Source organism: Giraffa tippelskirchi, chromosome 11 (assembly GCF_054371585.1).
Source record: "Giraffa tippelskirchi isolate mGirTip1 chromosome 11, T2T-mGirTip1v1.2.pri, whole genome shotgun sequence".
Classification (NCBI taxonomy): Eukaryota; Metazoa; Chordata; class Mammalia; order Artiodactyla; family Giraffidae; genus Giraffa; species Giraffa tippelskirchi.
Genome location: NC_137285.1, coordinates 117,271,270 through 117,289,041, shown reverse-complemented (window position 1 = coordinate 117,289,041; position 17,772 = coordinate 117,271,270). Strand labels below are relative to the sequence as shown.

Below are 17,772 nucleotides of genomic sequence, written 5' to 3'. Positions count from 1 at the left end.
TGAATCTGTTTTTCTGCTCCGCTCTCTGCTTTATTTACTTCTCTATTCTCTGCTTTATTTACTTCTTCTCATTCTACCTTCAGATTCCTTCTTTTTTTTTAACCCCAATCTGTGTCTACTTGAAATTGCCGTTTGCTGTTGTTTAGTTGCTAAGTTGTATCTGACTCTGTGCAACCCCATGGACTGCTGTTTTCAGAGATTAGCATTTTAATTGTGGAAAAGTATTTGGGAGTAAATCTGCATATAGTCAAATTTTATGTAAGGAGATCTTACAGGTAGGAAGAGATTTCTGCACTATTGGAAAAACTAATTTTTTCATCTCAAGGTTCTTCTCTGTCTTCTCTACCTTTTGCTTCTTTAGGAATTATTAGCTTTACAACTACCAGGAGAGTGTTATTATGTGGGCCTGGTGTACCAACCAGAAGTGCAGCAATTAGGATGAAAGCTGTTCTGTCAGATGGACAACGTTGAAGGTATTATATTTCACTGGATAGGCAGCTCTGGGAGGATGGAGCACTGTCTGCCTTACCAGGCTGCACATCTCCATCAGTTCTTTTAGTTCATAGGACATTTGATGTCTTGGCCAGATGCTGTTACCTTGGAGTGAGAGCAGGAGCTGGTGGGCAGCTGACTTAACTCTCGTGACTCCCTTCAGTGACGATTTGAGAAGATACTATTAGATAATGGGACACCGGCTTCCCAAGTGGCACAGTGGTAAAGAATCCACGTGCCAATGCAGAAGACACAGGAGACTCAGGTTCAATCTTTGGGTCGGGAGTATCCCCTGGAGTAGGAAATGGCAATTCACTCTAGTAGTCTTGCTAGGAAAATTGCATGGACAGAGGAGCCTGGTGGGCTACAGCCCATGGCATTGCAAAGAGTCAGACATGACCAAGCACACGTGAATGCATGCAGTGGACCACCAGGGTGTTAGTAGATCAAACTAGGTTGGAATTCTGAAGTTCTTCATTGGGATGATTTTGGGGAATTTGCTTTGCTCATTGTATTTTAAATGTGTGCATGCTCAGTCCTGTCCAACTCTTTGCGACCCCGTATACTGTAGCCTGCTAGGCTCCTCTGTCCATGCAGTTTTCCCTGCAAGAGTACTGGAGTGGGTTGCCATTTCCTACTCCAAGGGATCTTCCTGACCCAGAGATTGGACCTGAGTCTCCTGTGTCTCCTGCATTGGCAGATGGATTCTTTACCACTGTGCCATCTGGGATCTGATAAATGGGAATAAGAAGAAATTTAAACAACATACTTGCTTGAATAGATGAAGCTCACAGCCTTTATGTGTGACAACAGAACTTTTACTAGCCAACTATTTCTTACCACACACTGATGTTGAAGAAAACTAATCTACAAAGCAGCGTATAAATTTGAAGGTTTTAATCTATACCTTTTGCTTGGACTCTGGGGAAGTGAAAATTATACAACATTGCTCCTCACATTGAGAAGCGTGTGGTTTAGTAAAGAAGATAATACATGAAATGACTACAACAAGTTAATGTATAAGCCAGTTCTACAAGTGTGGAAAATGAGAACTATGGAATATGATGTCCAGTACATTAGCCATTAACCACATTTGGCTATTGAACATTGAAAAAGTGACTAGTCCAAATTGAGAAGTGCTGTAAATATAAAATATACACTGGATTTCAGAGACTTAGTACAGACATGTAAGACATCTCTTTAAAAGATTTAAAAACATTGATTACATGTTGTAGTTATAATATTTTGGATATATTAGTAAATTTAATTTTGCCTTTTTTTTTTAACCTTTCGGATCTTTTCACATTTTAAAAATGTAGCTATTAATACTTTCAAATTCCATTTGTAGTTTGCATTCTGTTTCTATCAGATGGACCTGCTGTAGAAATTTAAAGGAAATAGAGAAAAAGATGCACACAGTTGTAGACAAAAAACGTTTCATGGAAGAGATAGACTGTGAGCTGCTTCTAGAGGGAGTGGGGCAGATCTTGTCCAGTAGAGTCAAAGAAAGATGGCAGTTATGGTGGTGGCCCTGTGCATGAGAGCAAGAGCTGAAACTTGCAGCGTTGTGAGCGATAAGGAAATACTTTGAGTAGAGTGTTTTGAGGCATGGTGGAAAATCAGGTTTTAAAGGGAGATGGGATTACATTTTAGATGATTTTGTTCTCATACAGAATAAATGATTAACGTGTATTTGTTGACTATGTTAGAATGAGTAGTTTAGAACTGATCCTGTAAAGAGGGAAAGTTATTAAAATTTGGAGGGTAGATATATGACAGAGAGAGTTCTGAGATTCTTCTAATGATGTGGGTGTGATGATTTGAGGTGAGAGGCTGGAGATGGGGAGACCAAGTGAGGGACTGCTGTAAAGATTGATGTGTGCTAGCCTGGGGTGGTGGCCATGGAAATCAAAACCAACAAGCTCCCTACTCTCATGGAGCTTGAAGTCTTGTGAGTGATACGTATCAGCAAACTGAAAGTGCAAATATAATGAGATAAAGAAAGTACACAGTGCTGGGAAACACAGAGGAAGGTAACGACTTAGCTGTGGTGAGGATTGAAAGCATTGGGTCAGAGAATGCTTCTAAAGCAATAGTCAGTTGTCATTGACCTTAAGGAATGTGTGAAGCTCCTCAGTAAGCACATTGGTGGTGAAAGATTTGGAAAGTAAATCCCTTGGAGACAGAGGAAAAAGTGTCAGGAGAGAGAGAGAGCACTGGCTAGGGAGTCAGGAGACTTATCTCTGCCTTTTTTGTGTGTGTGACCCTGGGAGGTTTCTTCTTGCCGGGCTTCATCTTGCTCATTTGTGAAATGTGGAATAGCAGACAAGATCTTCAAGCCTTAGCCTTCTAATTGAACTTCGTCAGCTTGATGTGTTTACCACATCATATCCTGATGAGTGGTCTCTGTTAGGGCCTCAGAAGGGAGAATGGGACCTGCTGCTGAGAGCAGGAAGCCTTTGTTCCCCCAGCCTCACCTTCTCTGGTTAGTCTTTCACCAACAGAGAGGCATGATTGGTCGGTGAGGAGAGGAATTGGCCCTGGGGGAGGGTATTGAATTGAATTCAGAAATAGGACAAACTATAAAAAAGTACAAGAGGAGAGTCCATAGTTTTGTTGTTAAGGGAATGGTGGTACCACAGTCAGAGTCAGGGTGGGAAACCTGTTTCGGGGAGAAAGATAATGAACTCTCCTTTGGATTTTTTGGACTGAGACAAATTTAGCCTGGAGATCTTTAATATTAGTGATATAAACCAGAGCTTAGTTGAGAGGTCAAGACTAGAAGGGGATCTGGGAGTCATTAAGGTGACTTGTTGTTGTCAGACTTAAAGCCCTTTTTAAGAACTTGGGGCTCAAAATTGGGCTTGGAAAATGTCCAGAATGGGAGAATAAAGGGTGAGGGAAGTGAACCCATAAAGGTAGAGCAAGGTAGAGCTCGTATGGCATGGGACCAAGAAAGTCTTAAGTGGAGAGGATGATCCAGATGCCAGAAACTTGGGAGAGTGAATTGTTTAGAAGATACCTGTCCCAGGCTGGGTTCTCCAGGAAGCAGATGTTGAGGCAGAGCTGGAAGTGCAGAAGGGTTACTGGGGAGAAACATGTATGGGGGAGGAAGAGAGGAGGCAGGATTGGGAAAAGGAGCTGTCAATCTAGGACATGGACTTGACAAACCAGGAGCTCTGGAGCAAAGATGGCCTGTTGGAGGACACCCACGCTGGGGAGAAGTGATGTCACTACCTTGCCAGTCATTGGCTGAGGTGGACCCTGGAGGTACTAACAGCTGGAGGCTCAGCTAACCTCAGCTGCTCCTTGCAGCTGGGCCTCAGTTCCTTTCTAGAGTGCTGCAGCTCTGTGTCTGCCACAGAGTCTTTTTGAGAAGGCATTTTCATGACCTTGATAGGGATAGAAAGAAGCCATGTTATAGTGATTGGAGGGGACAAGGGGCCAGAGTGGTCAGAGGATGGGGCAGCAGAGGTGAACCCTCAGATTTGTGATCTTCATCATCACCTTGGGTGTACACTGGCTTCTGATCTCTTGGAGAAGAGTATACTAAATTAAGCTGCCTGGTTTCTCTCTCTTCTGCTGTACAGTTCTCTCTCATGCACTTGTTAATTTCTCTTGAGTCCTTTCCTCAAAAATCTTTCCTGGAATTTTGAGAAACTGGACTGCTTTACTAGGTCTCAGGTCAGATGAGGAATGCCTGCTAATTCTGGGAGTCTTAGTGATTAACAGAGGTATTGTATAGAGTTGTTTTTTTTTTAACTTCAAAAATTATCTGAATTAGAGATTCCAATTAAACAAAAATTCTTTCTGGAAAGAATATGCTGGTAGTTTAGTGAAATACATTAAAAAAACACACATCTAGATTAAGGTGATAAGAGAAGCAAACCAAATGAAACTAAACCAAAAAAATAAAGAAAGAAAATTCTTAAATGGGACTCATTTAGCAAACATTTGTAGGCATCAGACACTCTCTTCATCAACTTTATAGTCCTACAGTAATCTCTTCATATAATTTTATTGGTGCTTTCTAGCTGGAATTTTAAAAAATTCATTCAACATTAATAATTTTACATAAATATGTTTAAATTTTACATAAATATAAAAGCTTCACCTTTTCTCATTTTAAAAATAGTACATAGACTTTTAAAACAATACCTTAAAGTATAGAGACAAAGATAAAAGCACCTGGAATTCTACCACTAAAGGCAGATGCAGTTAACTTAGCAGTGATTATCCTTTTAACATTTCTTCCCTATCCTTCCTCCATCTCCCTTGCTGCCTACAAGCATATACATGCATGCACACATGTGCATATACATATATATTCTTTTATGTAAATAGGATCCTATTTCATATGCTTTTGTAACCTGTTTTCTTAATCAGTGTGTTAGGGTCATGTTTCCACGTCAATGCACATAGACACGGACACCATCATTCTTTATAATGGCTATGAGCTATTTTACTGTGTTGGTGAGTCATGCTTTATTTAACTGCTTTACTACTCACAGATATTTGAGGTGTTTTGGTGGTTTCAGCCAGGGATGCTGTGAAACTTCCTACAATGCATGGGACACTTCTCCCTGCTCCCCAACAAAGAGTTATCTGGTCTAAAATGTCAGTAGTGGTGGAGAAAACTTGCTCTATACTTTCTCTGGTATTGGATGTTGGCAATTTTTACTCTCCTAAGTCTGCTCAAACGCCAGGAGTTGCTTTTCAGGCGAAAAAGTAGTTGCTTTTTTAATATGCATTATGTTGACTACTAGTGAAGTAAAGCATCTTTTCCTATATTTATTAGTCATTAGCTTCTTTTATGAATTTTCTATTCATGTCTGTTGTCCATTTTTAAAATTAGGTGTTCATTTCTTACTTAATAATTTCTAGGAGTAATTTGAGTATTGGAGCTATTAGCCTTTTTTGTTTATAGTGTCTCTTTTTAAAGGGAAATTTAAGAACTTTTATGTGGTCAGATTTACCAGTATTTTCTTTCTGATTTGTGAAGAGGGCCAAGTTAGTGAACTATCCAAAATAACTTTTTAAAGATAGTCTTAAAATGTAATCCAGTGGCATATACTGTAGTTTGTTGTTGTTGTTTAGTTGCTGAGTCATGTCTGACTCCCTTGCAACCCCATGGACTGTACCGTACCAGGCTTCTCTGTCCATGGGATTTCCCAGGCAAAAATACTGGAGTGGGTTGCTATTTCCTTCTCCAGGGGATCTTCCTGACCCAGGGATTGAACCTGTGTCTCCTGCACTGGCAGGGGGATTCTTCACCACTGAGCCACCTGGGAAATCCATGCTGTATGTAGTTTAATGGTGTATATTCTGTGGACAGCATTGCAACAGGTAATTTTGAGTCAGCTAGCCTGCCTTAATGTGTCCGTGAGTGTTATAGTCCTACTGAGTCCTGCCTTAACCCTCTGCTAGTCACTATGAAGGATATGGAAGAACAGTTTTAGGCAGGATTTCCTCCCTCTCTGAGCCACAGTTAGGTATTTGAGATATTGCTAGTGTATGAAGCAGAATTCACATAAGTGCTAAATAGGAGTTCAGTGGACAGAAGGGGCAGTGAAGGGTTCCTGGAGTTTATGAAGAGTGACCGAGTCTTGAATGATGTGACTAGGTAACAGAGAACATTTCCAGCACAGGGCTTGATTGTGGGACAGGCAGTTAGAAGAGTTGGGTTCTTGCTTCTGATTTGTTACTCATCAGTTCAGTTCAGTCGCTCAGTTGTGTCCGACTCTTTGCGACCCCATGGACTGCAGCATGCCGGACCTCCCTGTCCATCACCAACTCCCGGAGCTTACTCAAACTCATGCCCATTGAGTTGGTGATGCCATCCAACCATCTCATCCTCTGTTGTCCCCTTCTCCTGCCCTCAATCTTTCCCAGCATCAGGATCTTTTCTAATGAGTCAGCTCTTCTCATCAGGTGGCCAAAATATTGGAGTTTCAGCTTCAGCATCACTCCTTCCAGTAAATATTCAGGACTGACTTCCTTTAGGATGGACTGGTTGGGTCTCCTTGCCAGACCTCCCTGTCCATCACCAACTCCCGGAGCTTACTCAAACTCATGCCCATTGAGTTGGTGATGCCATCCAACCATCTCATCCTCTGTTGTCCCCTTCTCCTGCCCTCAATCTTTCCCAGCATCAGGGTCTTTTCTAATGAGTCAGCTCTTCTCATCAGGTGGCCAAAATATTGGAGTTTCAGCTTCAGCATCAGTCCTTCCAGTAAATATTCAGGACTGACTTCCTTTAGGATGGACTGGTTGGATCTCCTTGCAGTTCAAGGGACTCTCAAGAGTCTTTTCCAACACCACAGTTCAAAAGCATCAGTTCTTCGACGCTCAGCTTTCTTTATAGTCCAACTCTCACATCCATACATGACTACTGGAAAAACCATAGCTTTGACTAGATGGACCTTTGTTGCAAAAGTAATGTCTCTGCTTTTTAATATGCTGTCTAGGTTGGTCATAACTTTTCTTCCAAAGAGCAAGCATCTTTTAATTTCATGGCTTCAGTCACCATCTGCAGTGATTTTGGAGCCCCCCAAAATAAAGTCTGTCACTGTTTCCACTGTTTCCCCATCTATTTCCCATGAAGTGATGGGACCAGATGCCATGATCTTAGTTTTCTGAATGCTGAGTTTTAGGGCAACTTTTTCACTCTCCTCTTTCACTTTCATCAAGAGGCTCTTTAGTTCTTCACTTTCTGCCATAAAGGTGGTATCATCTGCATATCTGAGGTTATTAATATTTCTCCTGGCAGTCTTGATTCCAGCTTGTGCTTCATCCAGCCTAGCGTTTCTCATGATGTACTCTGCATATAAGTTAAATCAGCAGGGTGACAATATACAGCCTTGACGTACTTCTTTCCCTATTTGGAACCAGTCTTTTGTTCCGTGTCCAGTTCTAACTGTTGCTTCCTGACCTGAAACAGTGTGTGTTGCTTAGACAAGTCTCAGGCCTCATTCTTTTTATCAATGAAATAAGGAGATAGGATATTTCCTAAGATTGTTGTCATTGTTAAACTTATTATGGTTTTACTGTCAAAGGAGAATTTTAGAAGGAATTTGTTCAGCATTTATTGAAAGCCTTCTGCATTCTGAGTAGCATGCTAGGTACTATGGGAATGCAAGGGTAGGTAAGATATGGACTTTTCAGAAATCTGGTCTTATGGGAGAGAGTAAATCATGTGCGGGAGTGTAAAATAAGAAATACAGAGTGCTTGGGAAATGCAGAATGAGGAAGACCATCTTGATTTTGGGTGGTGGAGGCTTTAGAAAGGGATGGCATTTATGTTAGGTAGAAATGGAGGTGTAGGGGTGGTTGAAGCAGAGGCCTGGAGAGGGACAGGGAAGTGATACAGGGCTTGCTTGAAGTGCTGTACTCAGTCACTTCAGTTGTGTCTGACTATTTTGCGACCCACATGGACTATAACCTGCCAGGCTCCTCTGTCCATGGAATTTTCCCAGCAAGAATACTGGAGTGGGTTGCCATGCCCTCCTCCAGGGGATCTTCCTGATGCAGCGGTTGAACCTGAGTGTCTCCTGAGTCTCCTGCACTGCAGGTGGGTTCTTTACTGCTGAGCCCCTGGGGAAGCCACTAAGGTGTCCTGCGTGAACTTGTTTGGCTAGTTTTGTACAGTTGGTGCAGAAGGGTGGGGAAAAATAAGGCTGAAAGGTAAATTGGGACTGGCTTGCTAAGGGACATAAATCTTGATTTTTACTTCTGTAGGCTTTTTATGACTTTTAGACAAGGTAAGAATGTGAGGTAAGCAGCCCTTGAAGATGAATGTGGTAGAAGTGGCTAGGATGGTGATTGATTGCATTCAGGGACTTGAGTCAGAGATGATGTTGAGATCTCTGAGGCTGAGTATAATAAAGATAATTTAAGAGAAAGCAAGCAGACCTTAAGCAGTGACAAGCAGCACGAAAAGATACTGTCAGGAAAGGGAAAATGAGTCCTTGTGGTAAGGGGTGGGATTTCTATTAAGACAATGCTCTTAAGGCAGGGCATAGCATGGGTAGGAAATGGGTCATTCTGTTAGGAAGAGTTTTCTGGTAATTCGCTATTAGCTTGAAATTTTATTAATCAGACAGGAATTTTCACGCTTTAAAAAAAGATTACCCATTATGAATTTTAGTTCTGTAATTGTGTCCCTTGAGATAAGCTCGTTTGGATCTCCACCTCTCTTTTTTCAGTGTTGAATTTTGCCCATTACGCACATCCTGTAAAGGGAGACAACGTGTGACTAGGGGTCGGCTGGGGGGGGTTCCTTTCAGAGAACCTTTGTAATCGCTGCGTCTTTGGGAGGGAGGAGGGTGAGCATTAGGCACTCATGTGTGTTAAAACACTGTGTAGTCGTTCATCATCCTTGATTTCTTTCCACGATAGTTGGAGTAAAATACTTAAAAAGGGTAAACGGTAAACCACTGAACAGGAACCGAGCACGTGAGCAGTTAGTCATTTCTTGTCGGCAGAGGCCCTGCAGAGGCACTGGCAGACAGCTCTGAAGGAACTGGAATGGTGAGGGTCTGGCATGGATATGGATCTTTTATTGTAGTAACAATAGTTTATTCTTCGAATCGAGGAATGAGAGCAAAGTTGCTTAGCAATTATGTGGGCGTTGAAAGAATGGCCCTTGGAGGAGCAGGCATTTGAAGTAGGATAAATTCAGCTTTCTCAAGAAACTTACAAACACTGATTAGCGTGATTCAGGGGCAGTCCTTTTACAAATCAGGAACATGTAGTCCTGTTTCCTCCTGACGGCTTTGGTCCTCATCTGTTTTCCAGCTTTCTCATCTGGAGAGGAGGATGGTAACTCTTGGAACAGTTTTCCCCAAAGGCAGGTGCTGGGACATGAGGGCTCCCAGAAAGAGAGTGGTCCCAGATTTCTAGGCAGATGTGGTTCTTCCCCATTGGATCCACTAAATAGCTATAGCCACCTTGCTGGGTGCTGGGGAACTGACCAGGTGGGCACTGGTCCATCACGTCACCTTAGCAATAACAGACACACATGGCCGCTACACGCAGGTCACTTTTGTATGGGCAGGGCTCTTTGTTTGTCCAGGAGGAAAGGGAAAGTATTAGGGCATGGAAAGGGCACCAGAGTATAAGGTTTGGGTTCTAGTCCTAGTTTCACTGCACCAAAAACTGTGTGATCTGGGAGATATCTCATCTCTGAATTAGCTTCATCTGTAAAGTAGCAGTACTATCTACTCTCCAGGGGTAAGACTAAAAGCAACTAATGGATAATGTGAGTCTACTCTAAAAAAGCATCAACTGCTATATAAGTTTATGGAGATGTTACTTCTTGTTACTAGTTTATATTCTGGCCTTCAGGAATCCTCTTCCTCTTTTTTTTTTTGTTTTTTAATTAATACCTTTTACTTAAAAACTTTGAGATGCTGTTGTTACTTTGTTTGAAGAAGACTTCCCTGTTCTAGACCTTACTAACAATGAAAAAAGCTGAATTTCTGATCTAAACTATAGTTCTTTCTGTTGAATTCATGAAATGAGTTTTGGTTGACAGTTAAGGATTGGACTTTTGAAAACATTATTTTTAGAAACAAGTCACCAACTCTTCATTTTGCAGTGAGGGTACTGAGACTAAGCAAGTAAGCAGCAAAATATTCTAATATTTAAAAAGGGTAAATGGCAAACCACTGACCAGGAACAGACCACATGAGTACGGTGAGTACTCAAGTCTCCTCCTTCAGGGTCCTTTAATATAATCTGATGCTTCTCTCACAGTTTACTTAACTAAAATAAGGTGGTGAAGAAAGTTATCCCTGAATTGAGTTATCCCTGTATTTTTTAAAAGTGCTACTTAATTATCCAAGGCTGGAGTCTAGGGTTTAAATCTAAATCTTCAGTGAGATCACTGGACTGAACTAAAGCACCTACACAAAGATGTTGATTTTAGAAACTGGAAACACAATGTTCCTTATTACTGGACAGTGTTGGACCAGGGTGTACAAAACCTGACTTAGTCTCAGTTCTCCTCAGTCACCTTAGTCAAGAAAAACAAATTTAATCTCTTTGAGCCAGTACTCACCATCTGTTAGATGGGAAGGATGACAATATAGCATCTAAGGCCTCTACCAGTACTTTAGTTGGAGGATCTGTAAAACCCAAAGGCAGAGAAAGGGATGAGTGTGGGAAAGATTGGTGTCTCCTTTTTGTACCCTGAGAATTTTGCATTAAACAGTTACTTTTCTTATATTATCCCTCTATCTGGAAAACCTTCCAGTTGTCCTTTTCCTACCCAAAGTGACAGTGAAAGTGGTAGTCACGATCACTTGTGTCTGATTCTTTGTGACACCATGAACTATAGCCTGTCAGGTTCCTCTCTCCATGGAATTCTCCAGGCAAGAATACTGGAGTGGGTTGGCATTGCCTTCTCAAGGGGATCTTCCCCACCCAGGGATCGAGCTCCGGTCTCCTGCATTCCAGGCAGATTCTTTACCTTCTGAGCCACCAGGGAAGCCCTTTCCTACCCAAAAGCTCTCCTTATTTTAAGGCCTAGGTTACATTTCATTTAATATATGAAGTCATTGTAGCACACACTATTCTTTCTGAACTCATTTATTGCCCTTATACCTTATTCATCCATTAGTCATGGTACATTGCTGTGGAATATGTTTCCCTTTTATACCTAATTGTTAGGGGGTAAGTTAATGTAGAAGATCAAGTGTAGAGTTCGGAGATAAGTAGATTTAGCTATGTGGTACTTCCCTGGTGGCCCAGTGGCTGACTGCACGCTCCCAATGCAGGGGGCCCAGGTTCCATCCCTGGTCAGGGAACTAGATCCTGCATGCTGCAGCTAAAGATCCTGCCTGCTGCAATAAAGATTGAAGATCCTGAGTGCTGCAGCTAAGACTCAGCGTAGCCAAATAAATTTTTTCAAAAATTAAAAAAAATAAATATTAAAAGATTTAGTGTGAGCTTAAGCTGCCCATTAAGAAAAATGTGTGTGTATGTGTATGTGCTTAATTTTTAAAGTAGCTATTACATTTTTTGAGTAGGTAAAATTTTTTTCAGAACTTAAAGAGGGAGATACAGTGAGAAATCTTTTGGTTGTGGTCTGCAATCAAACTAGTTTTCCCCCCACTGTTATTTGTTTCTTATATATCCTTGTAGAGTTTTTAAAATTTTTTCTTCCTTTATCTTTTACATAGAAGCACACTGTATATAGTCTTAGGTACATTGTTTTTTTTTTCACTTAAGTTACCTGGGAGATCTTTTCATATCGCTACACAGTAAGTTCCTCATTGTTCTTAATGTATTATGGATATACCATAGATTAACCTGTGGTTGGGAGTTTTTACTTGGGTAAAGTCCCAAATAATTTGAATGACTGTTGGGCCTTATAAGAGGACTATGTTCTTTATTTTTCTGTATGTCCACAGTGTGTTGCAGTTTTTAAGCACTTTATTTTCTTGAAGTAGATCCTCATAAAACCTCTCTAGAGGTAGATAATTACTCTTTAGGTGTTACAAGGTAAATAAAGAAAGGAAATGTCTATTTAGGATTTTCTGACTGTGGTGCAAGATTCAATAAAAGCTCCACCATGCCCTTTTCATGTGCTGTACTACTGGCAAATAGAGAGTTTACTTGAGAAACACAGCCTGCTTTGTAAGGCTGATAAAAGTCTTCATTACTTCATTTATAACCATTTGTGTACTTCCTTCACTTTACTTACTTCCTTAAAACTAGCAGAGCATGTAGAAAAGGATCTCCACATAAATGAAGCTTTGAGAAACAAAACAAATGCAGAAAGAAGATATGCAAATGTTATTTTTATAGATTAATTTTTTTTAATTGTAAAAAATCCTAACTGAAATACATGTATGCAGAAAAAAGTGACTTGCTTAATGGAATTGAAAGTATTCGTTGAGGTGAATGTGGCTCCTTAAGCGATTGAATGGGTAGGGCTGAGAAAAATAGGGAAGATTTTAACCTGGGATTTAACATCTAATAAGCTTCTGTGTTAGAGGAAGTACAGCCTTAGCTGTGTAATTTGACCTGTTTAGAATGCACAAATGAAATGGAAGGAATTTAAGTTTTATTTTTAAATTTTCACTTAATATGAGACACAATTAGTACTCAAATAGCCCGAACTGCTAACTCAACTACCTGAATGTTAAAGTATGCATTTAGATTATGGCAAGACCAGAATGCAAATTTTCTACAAAACATTTTCAGCCATTTTGGTGACTCCTGAGACATTTTTGCTATTGATTTTTTTATATATTTTTAAACCAGGCACTTGATTTCTTTCTGTTTTCATATTTATACCCTTTTATACTCATCCTGAAAACTTAACCTAGCATCATGGAGTTATAGAGATGTTTGGGTGAATAGAGATTGCTAATCAATACTTGATATATTTGTATATTAACTTGGCCCTTTATATTGAACAAAAGAGAGAAGTGAAGCGGAGAGAGCTTGTGGCCAGCCTGGGTTGGCCACCTTATCCAGAGCCCCCAGCTGCAGCTCTTCAGTACCACATGTTTTCTTTTACAGCTTTAATTGACTGACACTGCTCTGCTTGGGGAGATGTTCAATTCTGAACACATTCTCTTGCTCTTTCCCCCCTTTTTCTTTCTAATATGGGCCAATTTATAAAAGCCTACAAGGAGTACGTGGAGAAGGGAATGGCAATCCACTCCAGTATTCTTGCCTGGATAATTGCATGGACAGAGAAGCCTGGCAGGCCATAGTCCATGGGGTCGCAAAGAGTCGGACACGACTGAGCGACTCACACACACACAGGGAGTATGATAGTTACAGATCTTTCATGGAGCCTGGCTCATTGTAGGCAAGTAAAAGAGACTTGTTTGAAGTGAACCAAAACTGGAGAGGGAATGAGACTCTGTAGATAACAAGTGGGGAGCCTGGCAGCTGGCACTTTTTCATCTTTCTCTCCCCAGGGTAGGGGGCAGCCATTTGTGTTTGAAAAGTGAAGGTGCCACGTGCTGGTTAGTGGATGCCTCTAAACTGCTCTCTTTCTCCCTTATAGGTCCTTTCCCATAACCTGTGCACGGTGCTGAAGGTTCCACATGACCCGGTTGCCCTTGAAGAGCACTTCAGGGATGATGACGAGGGACCTGTGTCCAATCAGGGCTACATGCCTTATTTAAACAAGTTCATTTTGGAAAAGGTATGATTCTCACCTCTTCCTGCTTATAGCGGTGTTCAAGTTACACGTTTCAAGCGGGCCCCGCACACCCTTGTTGATGAGTTCCCTAAGGAATGTAGTACTGAAGCATCTCGAGATAAATCAGAACGAAAGAAGAGACTGACAGTCTTCCTCTCTCTCTTCTCCAGTGTCTTCTAAACCTTGGGTCGATATTTTTACAGCTGGCTCTTTTTTTTGAAATTAAGAACTGTATTTTGTGTTAATCTGTACCTGTCTTCTCTTTGGGAGCTTTTTTTTTCTTTTTAAATTCTGGTTCCACATGTACCAGAATTGTTAAAGCATGGATATGATGTGGTAAAATATCTATAATTTATAGATATTATACAACAAAGTTTTTATCCTGGACTTTTCTGGGTACCACGTGGATGTTTCCTCTGATACGTTATGACTAAGGATACTATAAACTATTAGGTGTTTGGAAGCCAAATATAACCTATTGGTATTTTCTGCCTCATTTGAGTTCTCCTTTGGTTTGGGTAATTAAAAATTTTTACATATTAAATTGTTAGATTTAATGTTCTTTTATTTTTTTTAAAGAAAATAATCTAAATTAATGGCACATTTAATTTAAAACATTTGTGATTTAAAAGTTATGAAAGGTGGAAATTCCCTGGCAGTCCAGTGGTTAGGACCCATGCTTTCACTGCTGTGGCCTGTGTTTAGTCCCTGGTTGGGGAACTAATATACTACAAGATGCAGCCAAAAAAAAAAAAATAATTAAGTAAAGTCTTAAAAAATTACAAAAATTAGCTTGTTATTAAATAGGCAATTAGTACAAATATATGAGATAAAAAGTAAATTCCCTTTACTCTTTTTAGTCTGAGTCTTCAGGAGTAACCACTTTTAATTATTTGCTGACCTTTTTATATGCATACAAACACACACCTATACAATACATAGTGTTTTATTTCTGTACCAATAGGATCATGCTACATATAGTTCAGTTTGTTTTTTTAACTAAGCAATATATTACTGTCATCTTTTCATATTATGTACATTTAGTTTAGATATGAAAAGTAATCATATATGCACATGAAGGGTTGGAAGTTCCTACTTTTGCTTATTTATAATATATAGTGTGACATTTTTTGGTATATATTAAAAATGTCCTTCAAAAAGTGACAGTGATGATACCTTTAAATTAACGATAAAATACATTAAAAAAGCCTACTTTCCAATCACCTAGATACCATAACTACTGACATATTTTTTCCTATGATTTTTTAAATTTTTATAGCTATTTATATATATAAAATTCTTTTTATAGTTTAGTGTCTTTTTATAATAGCAAAGTACAGTAACTAAAATGTATAATAACAATTTAAGTTAGTGGTTTTGAAAATGCCAAAATGTTGGTCAGCATTCTTTTTAAAAATCACGTTTTATTTTTGAGAAATTTTGCAGCAAAGACTCAAAACTATAGTTTGTTCATTTAGGTAGTATTCTTTGTACCTATATCTATTATTCCATATAATCCTCAACAGTACAATTTTTGCTCTTTATTTGTATGTGTGTGTATGTTTATAATAAATATAAAACATTGCCTTCGTCATGCTTTACTTAGAAAAGAAACTGCAGAGGGAAAAACCACACCAAAATTAAATGTAAGACTTAAACTTGGGAAAACCACCTATTGTATGATCCAGTTTATGTGAAATGTCCAAAATAGGCAAACACATAAAGATACAAAATAGATTAGTGGTTGCCAGAGGTGGAGGGAAGTGGGAATGGTGAGTGACTATTGATGGGTTTGAAGTTTCTTTTTTGGGTGATAAAAATGTTCTAGAGTTAGATAGTGATGATGATTGTAAAACCTTGTGAATATACTGAAGACTACTAAAATATACACTTTAAGAGTGAATTTTTTGGTATATGTATTATATCGAGATTAAAAAAGATTTAAACAAATTACATAGAAACTTATCTGTGACGTTTCACGTCTTCACAGTATGATGCTATACTATTTTCTAAAGCTTTTTTGGGCTGCCTTCTGCTCATTGATCAGGTAGCTCATTTGTGCTTATAGTTGTATTATAAGTCAGTAAGTTTTTTTTTTTGTTTTGTGAAGAAATTCTTTTTATTTAGAAAAAATTGCCCCAGCTTTATTGAGATATTATTGATACCTAATGTATGTAAATTTAAGGTGTATAGCATTATGAGGGGTACAGCATTATGATTTGATACAAGTATATATTGTGAAATGATTGCTACAATAAGATTACTTGTGTTAACATTGCCTCCCATGATTACCTTTTTGTTTGTGTGGGGAGCTATAAATTTTAAGATCTGGTCTCTTAACGACTTTAAGTATATAGTAGTATTGTTAGTTATTGTCACAATGCTGTGCAGTATATCCCAGATCTTTTTCATCTTAAAGCTAGAAGTTTGTACACTTTGATCAGCATCTCCCCATTTCCACTCCCACCCCCAGCCCCTGACCACTGCCATCCTATTCTCTTATTTCTTTAAGTTCATTGTTTTAAATATTCTACATAAAACTGAGAACATATAGGATTTGTCTTTCTCTTAGATTGTCTTAGCCATGATTAGTTAAAACAGCTTCAGAATCCCAAATTTACCATTTGATATTTCTGCGTTAATTTAAATAAAAGTCAAGAGGTTTTGAATACAATTGTAGTGGTGAGAATGTTTATATTCCATTAACAACCCCTAAGACAAAAGAGCCTGTTGATGAGGGTGAAAGAGGAGAATGGAAAAGCTGGATTAAAACTCAACATTCAAAAAACTAAGATCATGGCATCCGGTCCCATCACTTCCTGGCAAATAGATGAGGAAAAAGTGGAAGCCGTGACAGATTTTACATTCTTGGGCTCTAAAATCACTGTTGATGGTGACTGTAGCCGTGAAATTAAAAGAAGCTTTCTCCTTGGAAGAAAAGTTGTGACAAAACTAGACAGCATATCAAAAAGCAAAGACATCACTTTTCATACAAAGGTCCATATAGTCAAAGCTATGATTTTTCCAGTAATCATGTATGAATGTGAGAGTTGGACCATAAGGAAGGCCAGGCACCAAAGAATTGATGCTTGGAATTGTGGTGTTGGAGAAGACTCTTGAGAATCCCTTGGACATCAAGGAGGTCAAACCAGTCAATCCTTAATGAAATCAACCCTGAGTATTCACTGGAAGGGCTGATGCTGAAGCTCCAATACTTTGGCCACCTGGTGCGAAGAGCCAGCTCATGGGAAGAGACCCTGATGTTGGGAAAGATTGAAGGCGAAAGGAGAAGAGGGCGGCAGAGGATGAGATGGTGAGATAGTATCACCGACTCAGTGAACATGAATTTGAGCAAACCCCAGGAGATAGTGAAGGACAGGGAAACCTGGCGTGCTGCAGTCCATGGGGTTGCAAAGAGTTGGACATGACTTAGCAACTGAACAACAACAACAACGGGACAAATGGTTAGCATAAGAAGCATGCCCAGATCCCACATAAGGGGTCAAATTAGGTATATTCCCCCCCTTTTCTATCAATACCTATTTTAATCAAGTTTAGGCTATATGAACTAGAAGCAAGACAGTCTGCAGTGGACCATCAAACCCAAAGGACCCTCTTTCTCTGTGCCTCTAGGACAAACAATGCCCAGCTCCCTAATTTTTTCCCCTAATGTATATATGTTAGCACTCTGGCATTATGGACTTTAAATAAATAAGACAAAAACTTGTTGTCTTCCCTACTTTATATAAAAATGTGTTTAAAACATACTACAACCTCATTGTATTTTTACTTTTTAAAAATTTCAGTTTATTTAAACCAAAATCAAAACCAGAAACAGTTCACACAGTAAATATGTCTTATATATGGCAAATGTTTGATGACCTGCTGTGTGCATGTGTTTGAGCTTAAAAATTAAAAAAACAAAAAGCAGAATTATGTCTGTTATTAAAATATATGGAACATACTGGGAAAGTCTCAGAAACCTGGGCATTGCTGTTTTTCAGTGCTAGAATTTGTGTGGGCTGGAAGACTGGATAGAGAGACATGATTGAATATCTTGAGGTGCTGTACCCTGATACCACCTTTTGTTCTCCTTGATGGAACTTTCTTTAAAC

General features: G+C 39.4%; 1 protein-coding gene across 2 annotated transcripts in view; it reads left to right on the top strand.

Moving 5' to 3' along the window:
* SWAP70 (switching B cell complex subunit SWAP70) overlaps positions 1 to 17,772 on the top strand; it is a 76,729-nt gene that overhangs the window by 10,556 nt on the left and 48,401 nt on the right. For both annotated transcript variants that reach the window (XM_081540690.1, XM_081540689.1), the window contains exon 2: positions 13,520 to 13,660. In XM_081540690.1, the coding sequence (XP_081396816.1) occupies positions 13,520 to 13,660 (141 nt within the window). The remainder of the gene's footprint in view (positions 1 to 13,519; positions 13,661 to 17,772) is intronic.